The following is a 26,496-nucleotide window of genomic DNA, read 5'->3' on the forward strand; positions in this document are numbered from 1 at the left end:
TAAGGCTTCTGGGGGGTTCTTTACTAGATGAATGCTGCGTGTGTGTGTGTGTGTGTGTCAGTGTGAAATGTTTGTATTTGGAGAAGAGGGAAGGAAATCTCTGTTTGCTGACTCATGTTTTTATTTTGCACTTTAAACTGATAAGGCCACTTAGCTTTTGACATAAACTAAAGCAGGAAGTACAAAAAGGGGCAGAAAAAAAATGAGTTGTCTTGCCAAGGCCATAGTATCATGGACTCATTTGAGTTCCTGATGGGGAGGTAGGTGTCTTGTTTGACTTGTATATAAAAAAAAATGCCTAACTCAAATAGGCAGAAATTAGTCATCGGCCTACATTTTGTTTCATCTACGCACATTTATACGTAAAGTTTTGTGATCTAGCCACTAATTTTTGTGAGTGGCATCAGGACATGCATCCCCCAGCTGACTCCTACAGTGTTTAGAGTTTTTTGTTCTCTTTTGGGAGAAGGCTTCCTGTACTGAGGCTAACACATTAACTGTCTTTCTGAATCATAGAGCTAATCGCAGCAGGGCTCTGATGTAAAACCTTCCACTCGTCTGCAGGGTAAGATGCGTCACCGGCCCTCATAGTCTTGCCCCTGTCCTACTTAGCAGCCTTGTGTCATCACCAGCCACCTTGAACCCCAGCATTTCTGTCTTGTGTCTGTGAGAACTAGCAATTGAAACAAGTGGTTAAAAAATTGAGGCTCTAGAGCCAGACAAGATGGGTTCCAACCCTGATTCTGGCATTCAGCTGTGTGTGTAAACTTTGGACAGGTGATTGAACCTTTCCATATTTCACTTTCCTTACCTGTAGAATGGGGGAAATGATAGTGTGTACTCTGAGAGTTTGTTGCAAAGCTTAAACTAGTTGGGAGATAGAAGGTGCTTGGAACAGTGTCTATCATGTAGTAATATTTCAGAATGTTAGCTCTGTTTCATAAAATTCTACTTATCCTGTAAGACCTGTCTGATATTACCTTTTTGGGAAAACTTCCTGAAATCCGTGGAATTCATTGTTCTCTCTTTCTCTTTTATATATTATTGTTTATAATTGCTTTAGAGCTTTTATCATACAGTGTTATAGTTAGTTCATGGGAGATGGGCAAATGCATAGTACATGGGCCTCCCCTTCTATTCCTGTGCTCATGGTCGACCTTGGTACAGTCACACATTCCTTCTGGAGGAGGCCCTAACACTTGGCCTGACCTTCTCAGCCCCATCCTTTAGCGTTAGCATGCAGGGACACCGACTTGCCCCGGTGAGAGTGAGTTGTTTACCCCCTGGCTCTCCCCTTAGCTTGTGAGCCCCTTCAGGAGATAGACATTTTTGCCCTTGCCCCCTGTGTATAGCACAGTGCCAAGCACTCAGCAGGCACTCAGTACAGCTTTGTTGAATGAATGTCAGTTTGAATAGTAAAAACGAGGCTCTGAAATGGTGGTTCTTAATCTCATCCCCTACCCCCCCCAGTATACTTGCCTTGTACAACTAACCCATCACTGACAGAGTTTGAAATACCCCCAGATGATTTTGATAGAAACTCACTCCCTTCTCTTTGAAAATCATTGGCTAAAATATAAAAAAAGCAGTTATTGGAGTAGAAGAAAAGGCCATATAGAATAAGAAGAAATGTATTCCCTTTGTCATTTGTTACCAGAGGACTAGAGAGAAGTCGTCCTTGTTCTTTTGCAAAGCTAACCTAAAAGTAAATGATTACTTCAGTAGGCACACTCTGACCAAGGGTGACTTTTGATAGTGGCACAGCTTTGTTTTCTCTTTCTTTTCCTGTTAGATGAAAATAATGCCAACTTCAAAAGGACTGGTAAATTTGGGTAAAACTTTAAGAAAGGAAACAACGGACTCCTTACAGCCCATTGAATGATACGTATATTTAGTAATATTAATTCATATTTTATTGAATAAAGTTGAAGTTCCACACTTGGCCTTCTGATTTCTTCAGGGAGCTAAATTATTCATTAAACATTTATTGAGGATCTGCTGTGTGCCAGGTACAGTGCTGGGCTCTAAAGACAGGAAGAGTAGTAAGATGGAATTCCTCAATCAGTTTCCTGTAGTGGGGAACACAGACATGCGAACTACCACGGAGTCGCTGCAGAGATGCAGTTTGCTGTGACAGCTATTAGTAGTCCTTACCTTTTTAACTTCTGAGGATCACTGATGATTTTCCCCTTTTATTCCTGTTGTTGGTAATTTGTGCCTTCTCCTATACTGACCAGTTTTGCTAGAAGTTTAGCTAATTCTTTTAGTGTTTTCAGAGAAGCAGCTTTGATTTTGTAGGTTTTCTCTGTTATGCTTGCCCCACCCCTACCCCTCACCCCCACCCCCACTGCCCCAGTTTCTGCTCTCATTTCTTTCTCCTTTCTTTGGGTTTAATTTACTGTTTTTTGTTTTGTTTTGTTTTTTTGTGGTAGATACAGAGAACATTAGTTTTCATCTCTTTTTTTCTTTTCTAATATATGCATTTAAGACTATAGCTTTCCCGCTAAGCGTGGCTTGAGCCACATCCTGCAAGTTTTGATGTGTCATATTTTTATAATCATTAAGTTAAAAGTTTTTTAATTTTCACTGTAGTTTCTTCTTTGACCCATGAGTTAAGTGCAATTATTTTCAAGACCAGTATGTATGGTTTTGATATGTATAGAGATTTGCTTTATGGATCTTTATATGGTCAATTTGGGTAAGTATTCTATGTCTACTTGAAAGTATTATGTATTCTATAGTCATTGGGTGCAGTGATCTATGTACATGAATTGGATCAAGTTTTTTAAATATGTTGTTAATCTTCTGTATCTATTGATTCTTGTTGACTTGTTTTATCAGTTACTATTTTAATCTCCCACTAAGATTGTGGGTTTGTCTGTCATTTTACTTGTCATTTTCTGCTTTATATATTTTGACACTGTTGCAATGTGAAGATTTGGGATTATGCTATATCCATGGTGGATCAACTCTTAACATTATGAAATGTCCCTTTTTTAATCTCTGGTGAAGCTTCTTATTTTGAAGTCTGTTTTGTTTGATTATTAGATAGCTATGGCAGCTTTTTTGGTTAGAGTATGCATAGTATATCTTTTTCCATCCTTTTTCTTTCAGCTTTTCTCTGTCATTTGTATGTAATGTGTGTCTCTTGTAAGTACAGTACAGTTAAGTGGTGCTCCCCATCCATCCCTACCGATCTTTTACTTGCATATTTAGTATGTTTATATTTAAATAATTAATGATTCTTTTGGGATTAGATCTAAATCTTATTGTTTTCTATTTGTCCCATCTATTTGCTCTTTTTTTCTCTCTCCTTACATTCTTTGGATTAATCATATTTTAAAAAATAATTCCATATTTTTTAACTTCTCTAGTACCTTTTTATTATTTTTTTAAAAGATTTATTTATTTTAGAGAGAATTAGTGTACATATGCACGTGGTGGGGAGGGACAGAGAGAGAAGAAGAGGGAGGGGAGCAGACCACCCCCACTGAGTGCAGAGCCTGAGGCAGGGCTCCATCTCACTACCCTGAGACCACGACCTGAGCCAAAATTAAGAGTCAGACTCTTAACCAAGTGAGACACCCAGGTGCCCCTCTTTCAGTAGGTTTTTATTATGACAAAACTTTATCAATAATAATTCAATGCTTTATCACAGCCTGGGTAATACAGAGACCTTAGAACACTAATTTCATTTGCCCCTTTCTGCTTTTTTTTTTGTCATGCATTTTAATTCTGTTTTTTAAATAACCACAAGAGATTCCTATAATTGTTTTGTAAAGTCAGTATCATTTAGACTCACCTTTATTTACCTTTCTGGAGCTCCTCATTCTTTCCTGCCATTCCTTGCTTCTTTCTGGGATCTTTTTCCTTCTGCCTCACAGATTCCTACTGGAAGTCAGTTCTCTCAGATTTCATATGTTGGAAAACACATTTATTTTACAATCACTTTTGCATGATTTTTCCACTAAGTATAGAATTCTGAATTGCCAGTTATTTGTTTACATTTGGCACACTAAGGATGGTCTTATTTCCATTGTTTCTGCTGGAATGTCAGCTATCAGCCGTATTGTACTTATTTGAGAGTAATGTGTCTTTCTAAAGACTTTTGTCATAGGTTTTCAGCAATTTTTGTGTGAGAGGACACATCAAACCTTGTGGATTTCTTTGTATTTATCCTTCTTGGGATTTGTAGAGCTTCATGGATCTGTATCTAGTTGTTTGTTGTCAGTTTTGGAAAATCCTTGGCTAGTATCTACAAATATTGCCTCTGCAACAGTTTTTTCTCCTCGTTTCCCATTACCTTGATCCAGTCTAGTATTAAGATGATTAAAAAAAAAAAAGATTTCAGGCTGTGTTTCAGTATAAAAACTGGTCCATTTCATTTTTGCCCTTACACTAGAGCATACCCCTTCTCGGTTTCAACTGAGAGCCTCCTTCTCCACAGGCCCTCCACTACAGTTTGCTTGTTTGATCTCCTCCACCCTATGAGGCCACTGAAGTCTCTGCTTGCTTCTTGAGCCTCCTGCAGCTTGGCTGCCAGTCTCCTTGCTACTTACAGCACAGGCATTGGGAAGTGCCTTGAGAAGAAGAGCAGGAAAGAATGTTCAGCTCACTTCATTGCTTTTCTGTTCTCAGCATCTTGGCCTCTCTAGTCCTGAGGACCTTGGTTGCTCTTTGATATCTTTAAAATTAAAGTGGGGCTTTTTTGTTTGTTTATATTTTATTAGCTTTTATAGTGATTTTTGGGAAGAGGTTGATGTGATACATGTTCTACTGCATCTTAGCTGGAGTTTGTGCAGTTATCCTCTTGAAGGTCTCTCATCTTCTCTGTTTTTGTCTGGTGAGGAGTAACTGGAAGGTTTAAATGAGACAACTGGATGAAAGAATTTGGTACATATGTGTTCATGTCCTTCATTCCTTTCATATCAATAAAAACAAATAAAATTCATACCTTACCTGCCCTGTATCCCATAGGCACTGGCTTGTTTACTGAATAAATACCCTAAAATGTTGTAATGTTTACACAGTAGATGCATAACTACTTTTTCTTTTATTGTAAGAGATACTTGAGCAAACCAAAAACAGGTATTAAGACTACTCTTTTTTTTCCCTGTTGCTTTCAGTTTTTGTTGATTGAGGTATGTTTTGAAATACATTTTTAGAGCCTATAAATGAATCTAAGAATGAAACGTTACAGTATCTGTTGAGAATTTGGACTTATGTGCACTGAGGTTTCTACTGCTTCTATCTCAGAACAAGTAACATACTGCTTTTTAAAGTCTGTCTCAGTTTGTTCTTCTGTGAAAGGGGGTGATTGTATTACCTCATGGAAAAGACTAAGTAAACTAAATACTGAGTGTTAGCTTGGGCTGCCACAGTAAAATACCTCAGACTGGGTGGCTTAAACAACAGAAATTGATTCTCACAGTTCTGGAGGCTGTAAGTCCAAGATCAGGGTTCCCACCAGTTTGGTTGCTGGTGAGGGCTCCGTCCCAGGCTCGCTTGTAGGCTGCCTTCTCTCTGTGTCCTCACCTAGCCCTTCCGCAGTATGTGTGCATGGTGGGGGGGCCCTTCCTCTTACAGCACCGCTGATCTTACCAGATTATGGCCCCCCTCTCATAACCTCATCTCCAAATACAGTCACATGGGGGGTTACGGCTTCAACATGAATTTTAGGGGGAGTCATAATTCAGTCCATAGAATATCATCATACAGAAAATTACTTAAAATAGTACCTGGCGCATTGCAGTTGTTTAATGAATGGTAGTTTTGTGGTAGCAATTATTTTAAACTTTTTTTTTCCTTTTTTCTTTTCTAGGTGCTGACTTTGGATTACTTTTAAAACACTAGGAATGGTAATTTCTCCTTTTCGGGACCTCAAAACCAAGAAGCTAAAGAGAATTCTATGTAAATAAAGTGAAATCTCTTCTGTTGTCCTTTTGCGTTTGGAGACTTCTTTATTTCATCACACACAAGGAGTCTGTAACTAGTGCAGTCATTATGAATGTGACAAGTTTATTTTCCTTCACAAGTCCAGCTGTGAAGAGACTCCTTGGGTGGAAACAGGGTGATGAAGAAGAAAAATGGGCAGAGAAAGCTGTTGATGCTTTGGTGAAAAAACTGAAGAAAAAGAAAGGTGCCATGGAGGAACTGGAAAAGGCCTTGAGCTGCCCGGGGCAGCCAAGTAACTGTGTCACCATTCCCCGCTCTCTGGATGGCAGGCTGCAAGTTTCCCACCGGAAGGGACTGCCTCATGTCATTTACTGCCGTGTGTGGCGCTGGCCTGATCTTCAGAGCCACCATGAACTAAAACCACTGGAATGCTGTGAGTTTCCTTTTGGTTCCAAACAGAAGGAGGTGTGCATCAATCCCTACCACTATAAGCGTGTAGAAAGCCCTGGTAAGTGAGCCTTTTTTTTTTTTTAATGTTCCGTTAGCCAGCGTATAGTACATCATTAGTTTTTGATGTAGTGTTCCATGATTCATTAGTTGTGTATAACACCCAGTGCTCATCATCACAGGTGCCCTCCTTAATACCTTTTACCCTGTTACCCCATCCCCCCACCCCCTCCCTTCTGTAACCCTCAGTTTGGTCCCCGGAGTCCAGAGTCTCTCATGGTTTGTCTCCCTCTCTGATTTCTTCCCATTTGTTTTCCCTCCCTTCCCCTGTGGTCCTCCACACTATTCTTTGTGTTCTCCTTATGAGTGAGTCCTTTTATATTGATGTGCTTAGCAGATTTGTGTTGTTTAAAATACGAAAATCATCCCTTTCCGTATTTTTAGTTGTGATTTTAAGTATTAGGGGAAAATATGTCAGTCTTTGAAGGTTTTCCACATTCTAACAACTTAGTCTTTTCTAGTTAATTTTATTTCTTAGGAGCAGGGCAAAATTGTCATAGCAACAACTAACACCTCTAACTGTAAATAAATAAATAGTTTTCTTTCTAAATTTATTTTTTATGTTTCTCATTGGTTCCATGCATTTCTCTTAAACTTAGCTGTGATTTTATTACAAGAGAAGAAAATTCAGAAAGGAAAGAAACATGGGGTTACCATCTACATGCTTGAGGGAAATAAATCTTTAGTGCAATTGCCAATGACTTGTACCACTTCATTTTTAAGGGGAGCATCTTTTATCACCTCTGGTGGAATTTTGCTCCCTGTGGAGGGTATGAAGGAATTATGTTCTGCTATGGAATCATTAGATACTATTACCTTATAGGATATTCGGAGTTTTTACATGTATGACCTTTTTTGGGGGGCGGGGTTGTAGTAAAGGATATACATTAAAATTTGTATGGTTCTGCCCTCACATGAGAATCCACATTCTAGACCGTTACATCAATTGGAAAGTAATTAGGCAATCTTAAGCACTTAAATATCTCATTGTCAGATTGGAACCCATTTTGTTGATGGATTAGTTATTAATAGCTTGTGGTTACCAGGAGTTCCCAAATGAGGCTGCGCATTAGAATCACATGGCTCCCCTCCCAGAAATGCTGATTCTAGCTCAGCCTGATAGTCTGTGTTTTTAACAAATACTTCAGATGGTGTCGAATAGCTGTTGAACTGGTGTTAGGAACTACTGTGCTAGATCATGTACTAATGTGGTTCTCAAATAGAAGGCTTTCTGTTTTTATTTTTTTTATGGATTATTTAAGACCTACAAAAAGTTTAAGGACCAGGGAATAATGTAATAAACATCTTTGTATACACTCAATTTAAGACATAAAAGATTACAAATAAAACTGAAACTCTAGTTTATGCCTCTCTGGTCCTGTTTTTTCCCTTCAGTAACTATTCTGAATTTTTTGGTTAGAATTTGATGTCATTCCCATGCGTGTGTTTATACTGTTATTATGTATGTATACATACATACTTGCTTGTGTGACTTTATGACAATATGTAATATTAGATGTTTAGAAGTATTATGATACTGGAAGATCCTTCTACAACTTGTTATATTCATTCAACATTATGTTTTTGTGATTTTTGTATTACATTCTGTAAGATTACCTTGTCAAATTCTGTGAAAAATCCTCTGGAAATTTTTTTTGGAATTTCATTGGTTTCTTCTGGGAAGGATTGACTTAGTTTTTTTCTAAATTTATTTAGGTGTTTTTCTTTAAGTTTCCTCCATAAAGTTCTTTAATGTCTAGATAACTGGTTGGTTTTTATTGAAAAAGTTATATTTTGTTAGAGTTGATCTTGGCTAGGATGGCACTTGCTTTTTTTTCCAACAACTTTGCTGAATTCTCTTTATTCTAATAGAGACATTTTTTTTCTGCCTGTTATATGTGCTGTGATGCAAATTAAAAAGCAAAAACTCAGGGGCGCCTGGGTGGCTCAGTTAGTCGTTAAGCGTCTGCCTTCTGCTCAGGTCATGGTCCCAGGGTCCTGGGATCGAGCCCCGCATCGGGCTCCCTGCTCTGTGGGAAGCCTGCTTCTCTCTCTCCCACTCCCCCTGCTTGTGTTCCCTCTCTCGCTGTGTCTCTCTCTGTCAAATAAGTAAATAAAATCTTTAAAAAAAAAAAAAAGCAAAACCTCATTGCAGAGATACATGGTCTTTTAGCCAGAAGTTGAGTTGGAGTTAAGAGTTTGGGAGAAGAAAAAAGTAGTGTGTAAGTAATAGGTACAAACAAGATTATTTAGATGTGTGATTTATCACCATAGTAATTTTAAGAGATACACAGGAAAGATTCTAATCCTACTTCATGTGATGAAACTGAGGTCCCTCTAAATTAAGTGACCTGTATGTCAGACAACTTAAGATTCACTGTATTTCCTCCCTCCACCCTCCTGCCATTTCCATCCTTGGAATACTGCATCCTGTGCCTCCTGACCCACCACCCTTTCAGGCCAATATCTGCACAATAGAGAGAGTTCTTTTAAGATGCATGTTATGATCATGTTATCTTCCTGCTTCCCATTGCACGTACACAGAGCTCTGCACATTCTGGTCCTGCCTACCCTTCCAGCTTCTTTTCCCACTTTTCCATGTTTTGTGTGTTTGAGTCGTAAGGGAACGCTCAGTGTTCTTCTCCTCCATCTGTAACTCATTTCTCCTCCCTCTTTGCCTAGCTTACTCTTATTTATCCTTCAGCTCTAAGCTTGGTGGAGGTTAGCTTTGCTGAGGAGCCTCCCTTGATACTTCCTTTCCCACCCCCCAGGTAGGCTAGTCTCTGTTTCCCATAGCAATCTGAATTTCTTCATAATGTTCTTCACATTTACAATTACCTTTCTGTTAGTCTTCCTTGCAAGATAGTAAAAGCTCCTTGAGGGCAGGGACCATATATATTATTAGTGTTTTTACTTTAGCAACTAGCACAGTTTGATCAATTTTTGCTGTTAAATGAAAATACTGCTTTTAATTTCTCTGGTCATTTGTCCATTTTTTTGGAGGTGAGTTTTCAGCTTGCTTGTACCCTTTGAACATCATCTTCCCTTGTTCATTTGTTGCTGACAATGAAATAACACCTAACATTACTACTAACATCTCTGACACACGATGGAAAGTTTTTTTTTTTTTAAGTTAAAAGTTAATACTGAGATGATTTTGTTACTCTGAATAACTTATATGTAAAAGGTTTGTTGGGGGGGTGGAAAACCAGCTAAAATAAGACATTTGAGACTCCACAAATGTCATTTCATCCCCCCCCCACGTAGCCAAGAATTTTGTGAGACAAACATAGAACAGTTTTAGAAAACTTTGAGGCCAAGATCTGTTGAATTTGAACATATCTGGATTTTACTTATATTTTTCATATCTTAAAGTGGCTGATGTGGGAATAAGAACAAATGGACTTTCTCCAGAGACCACTATGAAGCAGCCACTACACTTTTTGGGGCAAAGCCCCACCAGAAGTATAAGGGAGCCTAAGCCCCTTACTCTCCCAGAGTTCAGTAGGCATTTTGGAGCACACCTGGTTATCGTTTCTGTGAAGTAGGGAAAAAGGGGTCTGGAATTCTAAGCTGCAGATACACAGCTCAATACTGAATTACTTTGAACTATGTAACTACTTACCTCAGATGAATTATTTCAAAGAGCAATTTAGCAGTTTAAGCATAAGATAGTTAGGTTTCCCAAACTTGGTGTTTTCTGCAGAGATCCCTGTTAAGACCTCTAGAGAAAAGTTTTACAAAAACTGGGTGTCTCTAGGTTTAGAGTAGTGGTTTTCAAAGTGTGTGCTCCCCAGACCAGTAGCATCGGCATCACCTGGGATCTTTTGAGAAATGCAAAATTTTAGACCCTTCCACAGACCTATTGAACTGAACTCTGGGGATGAAGCCAGCAATCAGTGTTTTGCCGAGCTCTTTGGATAATTCTGACGGAGGCTACAGTTTGAGAACCACTGATTTAAGGTATCCAGGCAAGTCATCAAGTCCAGTTGACTAGATGAAGTTGTCTCTTATTGAAAAGAGATGCTAATGGTTTGTCTTTGAAGTCACTCATCATTTTGGACTTTGCATGTTTTGTTACAGATATAAAATTGACCTCTTCCCAGAATTTTCCTTCTCTCTGATATTCATTAAGATCAGCACTCTGATAAAATATCATAAGGTATCTTTAAGGTGATGGAGGAGTCAGGGAGAGAGGAATGCTTTGTGATTTGGCCCAATGCAGGTTTTATAATTGTTCTTTTGGCTGTCTGATACTGTTTGTTTGACCAAAAATACTTTTATGGGTTTAAGGAATAGTGGTTTTTCTATAACCTATGTCATTTATTTTGTTATAAATAAAAGGGTCTAAAAATTGTAGTGGGGGGAGGGGACCAGAAGTTACAGAAGCACTTTGCAGCAACTTGTATTCATCACAGTTAACAATGGTAAAGGGGTGAAAGGGGGGACAGCCTTCCTTTTGGTGAAAGTTATTACCTTGGCCATTACTGAAAAATATATCTTTGGGAAAGTAAAAAATGTTCAGGATTTCTTTTTCTGCAAATGTGTGGATAGTGACAGGAAGGAAAGTTCTTGCAGCTTCTGACTGTGACCCTGTTGATGATGTAACAGGTGACTGTTTACTTGGACTTTTAGTAGCCTTTAGAATCAAGGCTGCTTATTAGTGGTTGGGTTAAATATAGGTTTTCTTTTTCTTTACCAAAGTAAATGCTGACAGTGGTAAAGTCAGTCCTCTAACTGTGGTGTTAAGAAGACCATTCAGTGGCTAGCTGTTGATACTAACATGCCTTTGTGGAGACTTCCTGTCATTTGGTCTTTTTTTTTTTTTTTTATATTTTTCACATGGCTCTTGAAACCTATCTTCTGTACTTTAAATTTAATCAACTTGAAAGGCCACATTAAACCTGACCTCGAAATTCTGAGATTTCAATTTTAATCTTTAAAGTAACACCCTGGAGTTAGCTTCCGGTGCGTTTATTTTCAGCATAATGGCTCCCAGCTGTTAAAATTAAAATACACCTAAAATCTTCTTCACCTGTTGGCTGAATGAGAGTTTCGACTCTTTGCCTCAATCACCGTGTAATTCGTGGCTTGGAAAATGTTACCTTAGAAAGTCTTAAAATTCTAGAAATGGAGAGCGAATTTAGTGCTCACAAGGAGCTGAGTAGGGGATGGACCAGAGGGAAGTGGGTGTCACTATAAAAGGGCAGAAACATGAGGGATCCTTGGGTTGATGGAAATTTTCTGCGTATTGACTGTATCAATGTTGATACTCTGTGATGTTGTCCTATAGTTCTGCAGGATGTTACCATTGGAGGAAACTAGGTAAAGGGTTGAGAGGATTTCTCTGTATTTTTTCTAACAGCTGCATGTGAATGCATCTACAATTACCTTAATTTAAAAAATAGTGATCTGTGCAAAAGTCCCTAGTTCAGCTCATGACTCAGTCACGCTAGTGGTTTTCCTCAGGAAAACCATTGTGCCTCAGTAAATGCATTAGGTGCACTATGTGCACTTGTTATTTTCCAAACACATTACTAAAAAAACATACTAAGGGATTGAGATTTAATAAAATTAACATTTTAACCAAAATGAAAGGTTTTTTTAAAATGTTTCTTCATATTGGGAATGTGTTTTCACTTGAGCCAATGGTGACAAAAACTTATATCCAAGTAAAGTTGTTGTTGTTGTTTTAGGCTTGTGTTAGTATATTCATTTGGAGGATGGGAGTGGAGGAGAGGTATTGACTTTTCCTTCAAGTTTATCTGAATGGTGATTCATAGGAGTCTGATAACTGAAGTTGTAAACCAGATATCAGGATATAATCATTTTAAGTGTTCTCAAGATTTGGGATTAATTAGCCAACAGTATTAACTATAAAAATTAAAGCACTATGACTTGTGTATTAGGGTTCGCCAGAGAAGCAGAACCAATCAGATATAGATATAAGAAGACATTTATTACAGGAATTGACTAACAGAAATACAGAGGCCAGAAAGTCCCATGATCTGCTGTCTAAAAGCTGGAGAACCAGCAAGCTGGTGGTCTGAGTCCCAGTCCTAGTCCAAAAGGCCTGAGAACTGGGAGCACTGATCTCTGAGGGCAGATGGGTTTCCCAGCTCAAGCTTAAAAAAAAAAAAAAAGCACATTTGCCCCTCCCCAGCCTCTTTGTTGTTCAGGCACTGAACAGATTGGATGATGCCCACCTTGCATTAGTGAGAGCAATCATCTTTACTCTGTCTGCTGATTGAAATGCTAATCTCCTCTGGGGACACCCTCACAGACACAGCCAGAAAAAAATGTTTTACCAGCTCTCTGGGCATCCTGTAGCTCAGGCAAGTTGACACATAAAATTAACGGTCACACCTTATAATTATCTACATCTAAATTTCTCCTCATTTAAACATTTATGGTGCATATACAAATCCTCAGGAACTGTGTCTGCCCAAGAAAGGCTGGTATATGGTTATAGCACAGGTTGCGAAATCGAATAATAGACTTCTGGACAAGGGATGCAGCTAACTCTTAAAAGCCTGAGAGTGGCAACAGAAAAGCTCACCCAACTCTAACACATCTGGACATTGTGTTCCAGTCTATGTGGTTGGTGCAGATATGTATGTATATTTCATTGTACACAGGGTTTAAATCCATTTATAAGGAGACATACGGAAAGTAGAAAGTATTCCGAATTAAGTAGACCAGGGAAAACAAATTAAAATGGAAGGTCAAGACTAAGAAGAAAATCAGCACATAATGCATTCCATAAGAGTTACTATGATAGATACACAGCTATATTTAGTTACTATATGTTCCTGTCATAGTCTGGGTGGTTCTCTAATTCTTCCAGTGTGGGAGAGAGATGTGTACAATATTTAGATGAAGGAAGAATGCTTTGAAAGCTGTAAGAGGTACATTTCAAAGCATTTGTACCTGTGAAGGGTGGGTGGTGGGGAGGGACCTTGAGGCCCTTTGCAGAGGTTGACTGCAGTTGGGATACCCTGGGGCACGAATGTCCCTGCCTTTGTAGTTGCTCTTCCAGAGTCTGCTCAGGGCTCCATTCTGTTTGATCACTAATCCTCCTCTGTAAAAGCTCAGCACACAGCCAAGTGGACATGGAGTTTAGATGGTGAATTTTTCTCTAAGCTATTATCATTGGCCTTTGGCTTGTGTTTGATAATTTCATCATTGCCATCTACCATATTACTGGAAACAGATGAAGTAATATAATTTTGAGTAGGATTTTATACCCAGATCTTCTAGCAGATTCCATATTCTTAAAGGCAAACTGTGAAGTCTATTCTGATTTTTTTTTTTTCCTGAGCAACTGTTTTCAGTGCATTATTTGGGGCATTGGTTTTGTGCTATTTATTAATTGATGAACATATGAAAAGTTATAACAGTTACTATATGTTACTTTTACAAAAGTTGTAAAAGTGCATAAATTAAGGCAGATATCTGGACAGTTATGTGATTTGTTTCTGGATGGGATTTTTCTGTTGGTAGATACACTCCAACTTGAAATATTAAGAATATACAGCTTATACAAAGTATCGTTCTCATCATTTTGCTTTCCTGACCATTGTCTTCCATTTCATTCTTTTTCTACCTCTGCAACATTAGGTGTGCCAAGAGAAGGTATTTTCAGATCTTTCTGATTCATTCCAAATTTGACACTCTTCCCTCCACCACTGCTAGTTTATTAGGGCCAAATGAACACTCGCCAGCTAGCAGTTGTTAAAAACAAAACACAAACAATGATGGCTAATGAAGAAAAACGGTTTCAAAAACCATAAGAAAGTTCATCATAATGAATGAAAGAAGTAGTGTATATAAGGATTGCAACTGTGTAAAAATAATAAAAGGAAAAACTTGGCTTCCAAGACAAGCTTTGGGTGAAATAATGTGACTTGTGAGTTGTGCTTTTTAACTTATTGTCCCCACATGTGGAGCATCCTCAAACTGTGATTTTTTTTTTTTTTTTTTTTTTGGTAGGTTTGGGAATGTTTTATGTGGTTGGGATAGGGGAGTGACCGGTGATTTGCCCCATACTGGAGTGCCCTGTGCTCTTAATGGTTACTTACAGAAGGGAAGGTTGCCTTATATAATGCTCTTAGGCCGAGTATCTCAGTGTTAACTTCTAGCCTCCTAGGTACTAGGTATCAAAGGCTCAAAGAAGACTGGAGATTTCGTTCCCCAAAATGTATATCTCATTCCTTTGTCTTTTTCTACTTCAAAATGCAAATGTTCTGAAAAGTTCCACATCATGTGTAATAATCTTAAATTAGCCAAATGATCAGACCACTGTCCTGATGGTTGGAAAAATATTTCTTTGGGGAAGAGATAGGGAAGGAAAGAGAGGATGTTCATTTTAAAGGGCAGAGCTGGGATACTTTGGGAAGCCATAGGGTGCCACGAGCACAATGTTAAAAATCTTAGAGGGCCTGAAGAATTGAAAGCTAAAAAAAAAAAAAAAAAGAAAGAAAAACCAATTTTGTTAATTTGGCAGCTTGGCTGGGGATTAGTGTCATTTTTAGATATTGGTGTTAGGACCCCTTTGAAAGCTGCAGACTTCTGTTTCCCCCCTGAGTTTAGTCTGGTCTGGGCTTCCACTGTGTCAACAGCGATTCTTCCCCATGTGTGGGAGGTGGGCAGATAAACACTTAACTTGCCGCTAACCCTTTCCACTTTCCTCATTATCAGTGCTCTCATACTCTCTTATGGGTCTGCTCTTCATAAATCTGCTCTGAGTGACGTGGGTTATATAACTGGAAGTAACTGTAACTTCCCTGAAAAAAGATATAGAGTCTAGAAACATGGGTCATGTTTAAATAAAAAGATTTAGGGCAACCAAGGACTGTTGGCAGATTTTCCTCCCGTTCTTTGTATCATCAGCTTCATGCTCTGGAATCTCAGCAGACCTTACAATGGAAGATCAGGTTCACATTCTACATCACTACCTCGGTTCTAACACCGCTTCCCAGGATACGCCACCGCTCAGTGTCCTTGGTTCTTAACCCCTTCGCACAAAGGAGGCAATTCTTATCCAAGTAGTCGTCTGACTTCTAGAGTCACACATCACCTTCCTCCGACCACCTGCCTGCTTGCCTGTCTGGGATCTTCAGTCACAGTAAGGCGAAAGGAGAGCCTATGATTTCTATAAGTGGTCTTGAGGCAGCTTTTTGTAAAGTAAACATAAACATATGTAAGACAGCAGAGTGGAAGTCTTGGATGTTTTTTCCTTCATGTTTCCCTATTATCATTTCCCTTACAGTTATGTCTAGCTAGCTCTTTAGGAGATTTAGCAGTATTTTTTCTGTGACAGTATCTTTCCTTAAGTGTCGAAAAAGTTTAGTGTGTGGTGGTGTGCCAGACAGATATTTAAGTATGATGGTTAAGGTAGGAAATAGTTTGGGGTACATGCTTTTGAAACAATATAACCTACAGCTTTTAAATAGGAAAAGGAAGTGCTCATTTTAAAATGAGCTGTGTAGACAAAAGAAAATTGATAGGAGCATGTCACAAGGACGCGAGTCAGCCTGAAGAGGGCTGCCTGTGGCTTAATCAGAGACAATTTGATCAACAAAATAATTATGGACAGAAAATAATTATAAACCCTTTAGGGATAATAACAGGAATCCTGATGATAAATAAATGGAGGGAAAGGGGGAGGGGCTCTTATTCACGATAGAATGCCAGTTGCTGACTGGTAAATATGGAGTGGAGTTCTTTAGGATATTCAGGACAAATGAGACAATTTAAAGCAGATAGCTTTTATCTCTTGGGTTGTAAGGTTAAAATACGGTTAGGAGGCGTCTCGGATCCAAAAACCTGGACTAAAATTTGGGCCAGTTACTTGTCCTCTTAATTTGTGTTTGCTAACCTGTGAGATAGGGTCTGATTATATCTACTTTCCAGGGTTGTGGCAAGGATTGAATTAAGTAATGCATGTGAAAAGGCTCTATATGCATTCTTGAAACACAACATGGCTGAAATAAGGAACTTAACTTCTGTGTATATCTGCAGACTAAAAATGAAATTCATACTGTAAGTAAAGTTTGACTAAACAAATTTTTGGAAAACTAATGATAATAGTTACAATAATAATAATAATAGTAACAGTGAAAATTAGAATAGTTACTTTTTATGCTTGCTATGTGCCAGGCACTGTGCTTGTCACATCCCTTGTATTCTCATTTAATACCACAACTGTAAGGGGCAGAGGTACCAGCAGAGCCACGGAGATGCACTTTAAGTCGTCACACAACTTAAAACAGGCCAGCCGGGATTCAGATTGAAGTCTAACTCCAAAATCCATGCTGCTAATCACCACACTGTACTGCTTGCCAAAAGAAGTCGCTTTCCCCACCACTTTAACCAGTTTTCTCTCTTTAATGAAGGAGAAGAGCATCTACGGTTTTTAGTAGCAGAGCATGGGATCTGAACTGTATACCAGCTGCCTGAAGTCAGGGTCCATCCATCACAGTCAAGTGAGTCCACCCCTGTGCTTCAGGTGTTCATGGAGGCTTTACTTGTGTTTATTTCCCATTGGTCAGTAAGCTTCATCATTAAATAACAAGTATCTGTTACATGGAATATGTTTAACAGAATCAAATTTGAACTCAGAATGAGAACTAATTACATTCAGCGGCAATTACAAATTAAGCCACAGGGCCTGGTGCAACCCCTGGGGATGGTCATTTACATATAAGTAGTGTCTAGGGCCGGCCGGCCACTGCCTGCGCAATGGTAACTGCCCCTCACGAAGGGCCTCCATGGCCCCGGAGCCTGCCTGGGCAACACGGGAAGACACCACGGCTCGGTGGTTATGAGCCGAGATTCTGGAGCCAGATGCCTTGGCTTGAATCCTGTCTCCCCTGGTTACTGGTTGTGCTCTTAAAGGCAAGTTCGTCTGCATACCTCAGTGTCCATTTTTATAAAGTGGAGGTAATGACAGCACCTCGGTCAGAGTCATGACAACGGAAGGAGGTTTGTACAGCACTTGTCATATAGAAGCACTGTATAAACGTTAAATGAAAATCTGAGAGAAGTACTATTACTCCCATTTTACTTGTAAGGAAGTACGGTCCTAATAATCGGCTAGTAAAGAATTGAGCAGGAATTCCAATTTCGGAAGCCAGAAACTAAAACCGGCCTCTAATTGTTGTTCTACTTCATCCACACCTTATGAAGGATTTTTTTCCTCCTGGTATTTTTAGCTTACACTCTGAAGTTCGTCTTCCTCTAACAAACTCCGAAGCTCTAATAACATAGCACCTTCCTTCTGTGGTAGTTAAGTAAATAAACCCTCCACAGAAGAAAGGAACCTGGGCTCAGAGTAAGGAGAGAGGAGTCAGGGAGGGAGGCAGCGTTTGAGAGCCCACCCTGTGCCGCAGCACTGGGGCTTCACAGAGCTGTTGGGGGGCTTGTGTCGTTATCCCTACGGAAACGTGGGAGAACTTACCCTGCCCGATCCAGACAGCTGGCACTTGTGGCGGTCTTGATCCAAAGCCTGCGCATGATACCATGCCACCTGGCCAAAAATGTGGACACTTGATAAATTTTCTGGTCAGCGGTCAGCTTCGTGTAAGGCCCTGCTGGTGTTTTCTATATCATTCTCATTTTAATCGGTGTACCTGTGAATCGGAACTGGTACTGTATAAAGTTTTAGGGGTAAGAGGAATGATGTGAGAAATTTGAAGTTCCAGGTTTCACAGCTGCCTAGAGACATAGGGTGAGAAAGCTAGTCCTGCATTGCCAGTGCCTACAGTCACCCCTCATCGTTCTGCACCCCGACTCCCGGGCAGTCTGACTTAACGAATCTGGGATGAGGTGCAAGAATCTGCCTTTTTAAACAAGTATCTTGCTAATCCAGTTGCAGGTAGTCTGAGGATTTCAAGAAAGATCAGTCTATATTAATCAGCTCATAATAAACAGTCCAGGAATAGTAATATAATTCACAAACATACACTAATTGAAAAAAATAGTAAGAATCTATTATATGCTGTGCACTAAATTATACAGAAGGAAAAAAAAGCTCAGATCTACCCTCTAGGGGCTTAGGGTCTGGGTGAGGTAAAGTCAAATTAGCAATTAAATGTTACAGATGCTGTGATGGAGGTCTCTTTAGGCAACAGTGGGGCACAAAGAAAAGAGGAATTCATTTTTACTGGGGGTGAGTAGAAAAACCAAGAAAGGCACCATAAAGGAGATGACATTTAGAACTGAGACTTGGAAATAGGGTCAAAAGTACAGAAGTATGAAACTAGCAGATGGAAACTGCAGGAAGCCCGGGATGGCTGGGCGGAGAGAGGGTAGGAGGACACATCCCCCCAAGGATAGGTTGGAACTGGAATCTGGCCTGGGTCGTGGAGTCACAGAATTATGTACCGTGGGTGCATACGTTCACAGATAAGATGTCTTTCACGGAAATCAGCTGTAGTATACAAAAAGGGCCCCTGGCCTGGAATTATCTAGGAAGTTGAGTTCTCAAAGTTGAATTAGATGTGGCTACTTTTAAGTAAATTTAATGTTTGTTTGTTTTTTTCTTTTTAAGCTTGAAGATACTGTTATTGAATACAACTCATTTCTCTACTTATATTCAAACTGTGTTCACATATTTGTTTTTTCTTAATGTATTTGTACTGAAGAGTAATTGATGTATTCCTAGAAAATAGATACTGTGAAGTTACTCCCTTTAGGCGAAACTATCTTAACCTTTAAAAAGATGTTCTCCCAAAAAACTAAACAGAGGACCGGAAAAAGGATTTTAACAATGACTTCCAGAATCTCCTTCCAGTATTACAGGATTGAGCGGTGCAGTGTGGTGGTGATGAGCAGGCCTTGATTGAAAGCCTGGCCTTCAGCACAGCATCTGTAGTGACCTTGGATGTCTTACTGACCTGGGCCAAGCCCGCTTCCTCGTCCATTGTGAAGGTTCAGTGATCTGCTAGGAACTCCGTGTAGGCAGGGACATGGCTGTCCCGTTGACTTCTGCATCGGTCGTGCCATGTACCACCCGTAGTCGGTACTTGATGGGCGTGTGTGTAGTGCTCAGTGAACATTAATATTATTTCACACCCTCCTTATTATTGCCTCACGACCACTAAGCAAACAGAGAAAATGCCAGCACTCAGGGATTAGGGGCTATATGTTTTATTAAAATTTAACCTTGATTAAAGGTTCTAAGAATCTTGTCTTCAGTGTGAAGTTTCCCTGACACATCCTGAGGTGAGGAACTTCATTTCATAAATGCATATACTGTGAACTTTTAAATGGTCTTCTTCTCTCTACCACTCTCTCTTCGAAATGTTCCTGTTGAGAAGGTCACTGAGCACACACTGTATCTGGGGACATCTGTCTAGTGCAGATATTGTACCGGGCACAGCTGCTCTGGCAGCATCGCCGTCCCTTGTTTTCACGGGGAACGGCCGCCACTGGCCTCGCCCTCGAGCCATTCTTCGATTAGCCCTGGGCCACCTTCCTGCTTTTTAGGTGACCTCCCGAGGTGTCCTGAGACCCAACTGAGATGGGGTCTGGTGCTGAATTTTATACATGGGAAGCCCCAAATAGACATAGAGCAGCACTGTCATCAGTCAGAAGACTTGAGGAATTTAGGGCAAGAAGGTCCTTTCGAATTCAAGTCCCTTGTTTTTTTGAGTGAGGAAATTGAGACTCTGAAAAGTTAAGTGATTTGCTCAGAGTCAGAAAAGTAGTTATTATCCTAGCCAGGGCTGAACTCAGATGTCCTGACTGTTACCTAAATGCCTTTTCCAAGTCTTTAGAACTCAAAAGCATTTTTGTACCACTGGGTAGCATCTAGCTTGTTAGCCATCATGCGAATGTGGGCAAATGTAGGCAAGGGCCTGGCCACTTTGTTATCAAAACTCTCATGCATGTTTTTAAAAAAAAAAAAAAAAAAAAAACTAGTGTTCACCAGCATCTGGTGGGTCACAATTTAGGTAGGGATTTGTCAGCCTTAGTGTCATTACTAGGCTACCACTGACTTGGTGATAGAATTTCAAACAGGACTTCAAAATCTTGAAAAAGCTCACAAACCTAGAGGGTGTGCATGAATGCTTTCCAGAGCCCGGCTCCTCTTTCCAATTTTAGCTATTTCTTTTTCATGCCTTTTCCTTGTGCCTTGGCAACGCAGAAAAGCAGAGTCCAGTAGCAGAATCACAAATGTCTCCTGAAACTCACTTCCTGAAACTTTCTTAGTTTGGTTTCCCTGTTGACTGAGAAAGGGATTTTATTTTATTTTTTTTTTTAACTAAAATAGACATCTAAAAACTTTGAAAAGCAGAGGTCCATCTCTGGGAAAAGGCAGCAATCTGACTTTTCTCCCCCCTTGCTTAGTCAGGAAGAGAAGGGAAGAGAGCGTCCTCGTCTTAAAGACATACAGCAATTAGAGATTTTCAGGTGGGTGGAAGGAGGCATTGTGAAACTGCCTAGGAGTCCTCCCCCACCCCCACCTCCCAGATACGCCGGAAGAGGTGGTGTGAAGCCAGTCAGGGTTCTTACCAGGCTTAGGACTCTTAGAATACAGGAATGACACAACACAGTCTGATTTTTAAATGATTGAAATCAAAAAGAAATTTGTGTGTATAAAGAAAGGTGTTTTACCCATTGGGTTTCTCTTTCCAAAGAAATTCTTGCAATTCAAATTAACCAGGAACAGCCCTGGAAAGAGAAGCCACAAATTTGAGTCATTGTTTGAAATTGCCAAGTAGGAGTAACCTTTTCGGGGCACCAAAGAAAACTTTGGTTCCCCAGAAGAGTCCGTGCTTCCGTATCTGTTTTCCATAAAATAGAAATCGCCTGAAACATGGAAAGAAATATTAAAAGGAAGACATTTCTCATTCTCTCTGCCTTCCTATTCCTGACCTGAGTCAGGCCCAGAGTTTGCAAATCCTGTTTCTTTCAGCTAGTTCATCCACCTCTCGCCTAGGAAATAAGAATTGGACATAGAAGGTGCATTTAAACATGGAAAATTCATCTGGATGTTTATTTTTTCCTTTTCCCCCAGTAGAAAACTGCTCTCTTAATCTTCCCTTACCTGAAATATTACTGAGTGAAGGGAACAAGGGGGGTGGGGGGTGAAGGGGAAGAGATGTCTGGGAGGGAGCGGCAGCATTGTCCTCTAGGGCCCACCCAGGCCAGAGGGGCTGGGCCTGTCCTCTCAAAGAAGCTTGTGCACGTAGATGCAGCCCTGCCTCACGAGTCACCGTGTGTCTCTTGCACGCTAACACTTCTCTTTGGGGCTGGCAGCTGTTCCAGATCCCAGACCCAGATCTTTCCTCTCCTGAATTTAAATAGTTACTGTTTATAGTCTGGATGCCCATATAATTTGTTGTCCACACTGGGACACTTCTGAGAGTGACATGGGTCACCTATTAATAATTCCACTGGACGGCACATACAAATTGGGACTGTCCCAGGCAAACCAGAACATACAGACATCCTACTTCTAAGTCTTCAAACTACACAAATCGAATTTGGTCATCATATATTCTGTATCATCAGGGAGTTAGAAGTATCTCGTAACTGAACTTGTTAAATTGGACTAGAGTTTTTTCCTTTAAACTGTCTGACCATAACTTTCTTTTGTCCAGAAACACTTCTGAAATTTGTTCTACTTATCCATCCCTTAAACTGTATAGGACGTAATTTAACATGCTTGGAGACTTAGAGTCGCTGCAGCAGGAGAATGTCATGGTTGAGAGTGCTCCATGCCTTCCTAATTCTTGACACTTCTTGTGTGACCTTAGGGAAGTTACCCTGTAAGCACTCTTCTTTCCAAAGTGATACAACATGGTTAGCCTGGGTCCGGCTTAGAGCAAATATCTGTGGTGACAGTGGTATGTTAATGTAAATTTTGTGGAATATGGTGATCACCTAAAATGGATTTGATGAGTCTCCTTCTACATAAATGCTCTTAGTTCTAGAGTCTGTTCTGTATATTATTTGTCTCCCTCTGGCTGTTACTGGTCATTGTTGGCTATAGTTTTCTAAGAAATTAATAACTTGTTAAGAATTGTGACACCGAGTCAATAGGAAACCCATACATTCGGACTCTAGGGTACTGCCACCCACTTCCGCACAGTGTGCCATTCCGGGTACTCAGAGCCTGCGTCTCCTTGGAGTATCAGTTTTACTTGATTGTAAGTTACTTAAAACATCACCTTTGTGTTTGGTAAGTAGTAAGGAGTAAAGCATAAAATGTGTATGAATTTGGTAAAGAAAAATTTCACAATTCCAGTGGAGCTGCTGAGATCCCAGATGAGTTCACTTTCTGTCACTGAAAAATGTTGAAAAACACTGCAAAAATGTCTCAGAAAGATTCTGAGGGTAATGTGAGAAGCTCTAAAACACTGGTGGCAGCTATTTGTTAGAGGGTTAAATGGAACTTCAGATAAATTTGACAGAGAAGTCTTTTTTTTTTTTTTAGAAAAGTCCTCTTTCAAGTGGAGGGGCACCTGGGGTGGCTGTCAGTTAAGCATCCAACTCTTGATCTCACCTCAGGTCCTGATCTCAGGGTTATGAGTTCAAGGCCTGTGTTGGGCTCCACGCCCAGTGTGGAGCCTGCTTGGGGGGGGGGGGAAGAGTGCATAGGATATCCATTTACTTTTTACCTGGCAGTTCTGCTTATTAACTTTTAACAGCCCATACAAGACACTGCATGTCTTAAGTGTTATCACTGCTTTAACATGGAGCTTCCTTGCAGCTCTTTACTTTTGATATCTTCAGCTGGTTTTCACTGTAAGAGCTGGTGTGTCTGATAACCAACTGGAATTCCTTTCCTGGATGGGGATTGTGCATTAGGGGCTACACATCATATAGTGCCAGAAGTAGAGATATAGGATAAAGTTGTTTTAGTTGGGTATTAATATACTATTGAAGAGCTCAGAGTAACGGTTCCAAAACTTTGACGATGGGATTAGAAAAGGGAATTGATAATAAAACATTTTAGCCATGTTTAAAAATTGATAGAAGACAGTTTAAATTGCCTCTTCACATTTACTTTTTGAACAGTTTTATTAAGGAATAACTGATATAGACTAAACTGTACATGTTTAAACTGTACAATGTGATTAGTTTTGACATATTCCTGTGAAAGTATCACCATAGTAAAGACAAGGAACATACATACACATCACCTCCAAAATTTACTCGTGCACCTTAGCAATCTCTCCCTCCGGCCCTTACTATCATCCCCAGGTAACTACTGCTCTGCATTTTGTCACCATACATTGGTTTACATATTCTAGATTTTATATGCATGGAATTACACAGTATACACTCTCTTTCTTTCTTAAAGATTTTATTTATTTGAGAGAGAGCAAGAGTGAGCATGAGCAGGGGGAAGGACAGAGGGAGAGGGAGAAGCAGGGTCCCCACCGAGCAGGGAGCCCCAGGAGGGCTCGATCCCAGGACCCTCAGATCATGACTTGAGCTGAAGGCAGACGCTTAACCCACTGAGCCACCCAGGCGCCCCTACACTCTTTTTCTGTCTGCCTCCTCTCCACAAATTTTGAGTCATCTGAGTTGTTGTATGAATCAGTATTTCATACCTCTTTATTGCTGAGTAGTAATCTATTAACATACCATAATTTATTCATTTGCTTGTCAGTAGACATTTGTTTCCAGTTTTTGGCTATCACAGAGAAAACACACACATCTGTATGGATATGTTTTCATTTTGCATGGGTAAAAACCTAGAAGGAGAATGGCTGGGACATATGGTAGATATGTTTAATTTTGTAAGAAACTGCCAAAATGTTATCCAAAATGATTGTACCACTTTACATTACAACCAGCAATATATGAGAATCCCTATTGCCAACACTTGGTATGGTCGATTCTAATAATTAAAAAAAATTATTGTGGTAAAATATATATACCATAGTACTTATTACTTGTACATTCGTAAATGTACAATTCCATAGCATTAAATAAATTCAGTGTTGTATAACTATTATCACTATCCATACCCAAAATTTTCTCATCATCCCAACAAAAATTCTGTACTCATTAAGCAATAACTACTTTTTTCTTCTTTTTTCCAGCCCCTGGTAACTAATCTCTGTTCTACTTTCTATATCTTATGAATTTGCCTATTCTAAGTCCTTCATATAAATAGGATCAAAGTCTTTGTCCATTTGTGTCTGACCTATTTCACTAAGCACAGTGATTTTAAGGTCCATCTTCTTTGGTGTAGCATCTGTTCACATCTTTTGCCTAATTTTTAATTGGTTTGAGTTTTGAGGTTCTTTATGCATGATACAATCTTTATCATCTAGGTGATTTGCAAGCATTTTCTTTGAGTGTATGGCTTGAATGTGTCAGTGTAAGACACACTTCAAAATGAATATCCTCAAACAAGCATTTGGGAGAAAAATCAGAAATTTAGAAACTAAGTACAGAAATGGACAAAAATTGGAAGAAAATTAATGAGAGTGATAGAACTCAAAATAAATTTTAAGACAAAACTTCATAAAGAAATTACAGTGTGCCAATGGGAGAATAGATTATTAAAACGTAAGAAGATTCACTGAAGAAGGCAGGAAAACGACTAACGAATGGGTGACTTGGAAAGTGAGAAAGCAGTTGGAATGGACAACAAAGAAGATCTAACGGATGTATAATTGGAGCTCCTAAAGTCCTAGAGACTGGAACAGAAGTTAGAGAAAACCTAAATCTGCATATTGAAAGGACCCACCAACTACTTGGAAAAATTCATCTAGAATGATGAACTTTAAGACAAACCTTAGTAAAACTATATTAGACTTTCAAGACAAAAGTCCTCAGGGCCTGCAGGCAAGAAGAGTATGTCATAGCTTGTAAAGGCAAGAACGTGCTGAAATCAGACTTCTCAAAAGCATCGTACAGAAACTGGCAGCAGTGAAAAAGCATTTCAGGAAGCTTAAGGAAATCAAAGGCAAGGCAAGCTCTCTTTCAGTATCATGAGTACAGAAAGTTTTAAATGTGTAAGCATGAATACCGTTACACTGAGCTCTTCCTGAGAAATCTGATGAGGTAACTTTATTCAACTAAGAGATGACTGGAAAATTTGGTGATGAAGTTGTAGAGATAAGGCAAAAATAAGAATGGTTATATGGGTAGAAAAGTAATATGTAAACCCTAGATGTTCTGACAAAGTAGAAAGAGTGCAAATTTAAAAATGGAATAGAAGAACAGAAAAAGAGGAAAGCAGAATAAGATTATTGGTTGTATAGATAATAGATGAGAGTCAGAAGGTACCGTTTAAAACTTAGCAACTGGAAAATACACAAGTAAGTAAGGAACAAAGAAAGATTGGAGACACTAAAAGTACAAATACAAAAATAATCATGCAGCAGAAATGTAAAGCTATCTTCAGAACTCCTGTTAAAAATATAGAAGAGGAAGAATCACATCACATAGAGAAATATGGTAAATATGTGACAATTACTATACAATAACATGACAGGAGTTTAGACCAAGCACGTCGTCATTCATATCAATAAATTAAATGTGCTTAACTCAACAATTAAATTTTCAAGTTCATAAAGCAAAACTCTGTGCTGTATTCAAGAGATCCATCCCTTCAAAAGATAAAAAGAAAAGTGACTAAAAAGGTTTAAAAAAAGGAATTAGCAAAGTTATATCTGGCAAATAGAAACAAGAAGTAAGGGCTGTGAGTCTGATTGATACCAGACAAAATAGAATTCAGACCAAAAAGTACAGACACAAAGGACACTTCATAATGAACATATAGGTACCAAATATCACAGCAACCGCCTGTATAAAGTAGAAACTATAGGACATGGCAGCAAAAACAAATAACAGCGCGCCTGGGTGGCTCAGTCGGTTAAGCGCCTGCCTTCTGCTCAGGTCATGACGTCAGGGTCCTGGATCAAGCACTGCAGTGGGCTCCTGCTTGCACCAAGTCTGCTTCTCTCTCTGCCCCTCCCCTTGCTCATGCTTCTCTCACTTTCAAATAAATAAAATCTTAAAAACAAAGCACACTAATAATAGGAACTTTAACATACCAGTCTAAATATGGTCATGTGGAAAAAACATAAGTAATGATATCAAAAGAGTTTTGCAGATTAA

General features: G+C 39.4%; 1 protein-coding gene across 6 annotated transcripts in view; it reads left to right on the forward strand.

Annotated features, from left to right (window-relative positions):
* SMAD1 (SMAD family member 1) overlaps positions 1-26,496 on the forward strand; it is a 73,751-nt gene that overhangs the window by 24,192 nt on the left and 23,063 nt on the right. For 5 of the 6 annotated variants that reach the window (XM_073892315.1, XM_025874259.2, XM_073892312.1 and 2 more), the window contains exon 2: positions 5,822-6,403. In XM_073892315.1, the coding sequence (XP_073748416.1) occupies positions 6,004-6,403 (400 nt within the window). In that variant the 5' untranslated portion in view covers positions 5,822-6,003. Of the gene's footprint in view, positions 1-2,675; positions 2,699-5,821; positions 6,404-26,496 lie in introns of those variants that run through there. The other variant, XM_073892314.1, reaches the window with a different exon arrangement.

This window comes from Callorhinus ursinus, unplaced genomic scaffold (genome assembly GCF_003265705.2).
Source record: "Callorhinus ursinus isolate GAN/ISIS: 27379988/994484 unplaced genomic scaffold, GSC_fseal_2.0 scaffold4, whole genome shotgun sequence".
Taxonomy (NCBI): domain Eukaryota; kingdom Metazoa; phylum Chordata; class Mammalia; order Carnivora; family Otariidae; genus Callorhinus; species Callorhinus ursinus.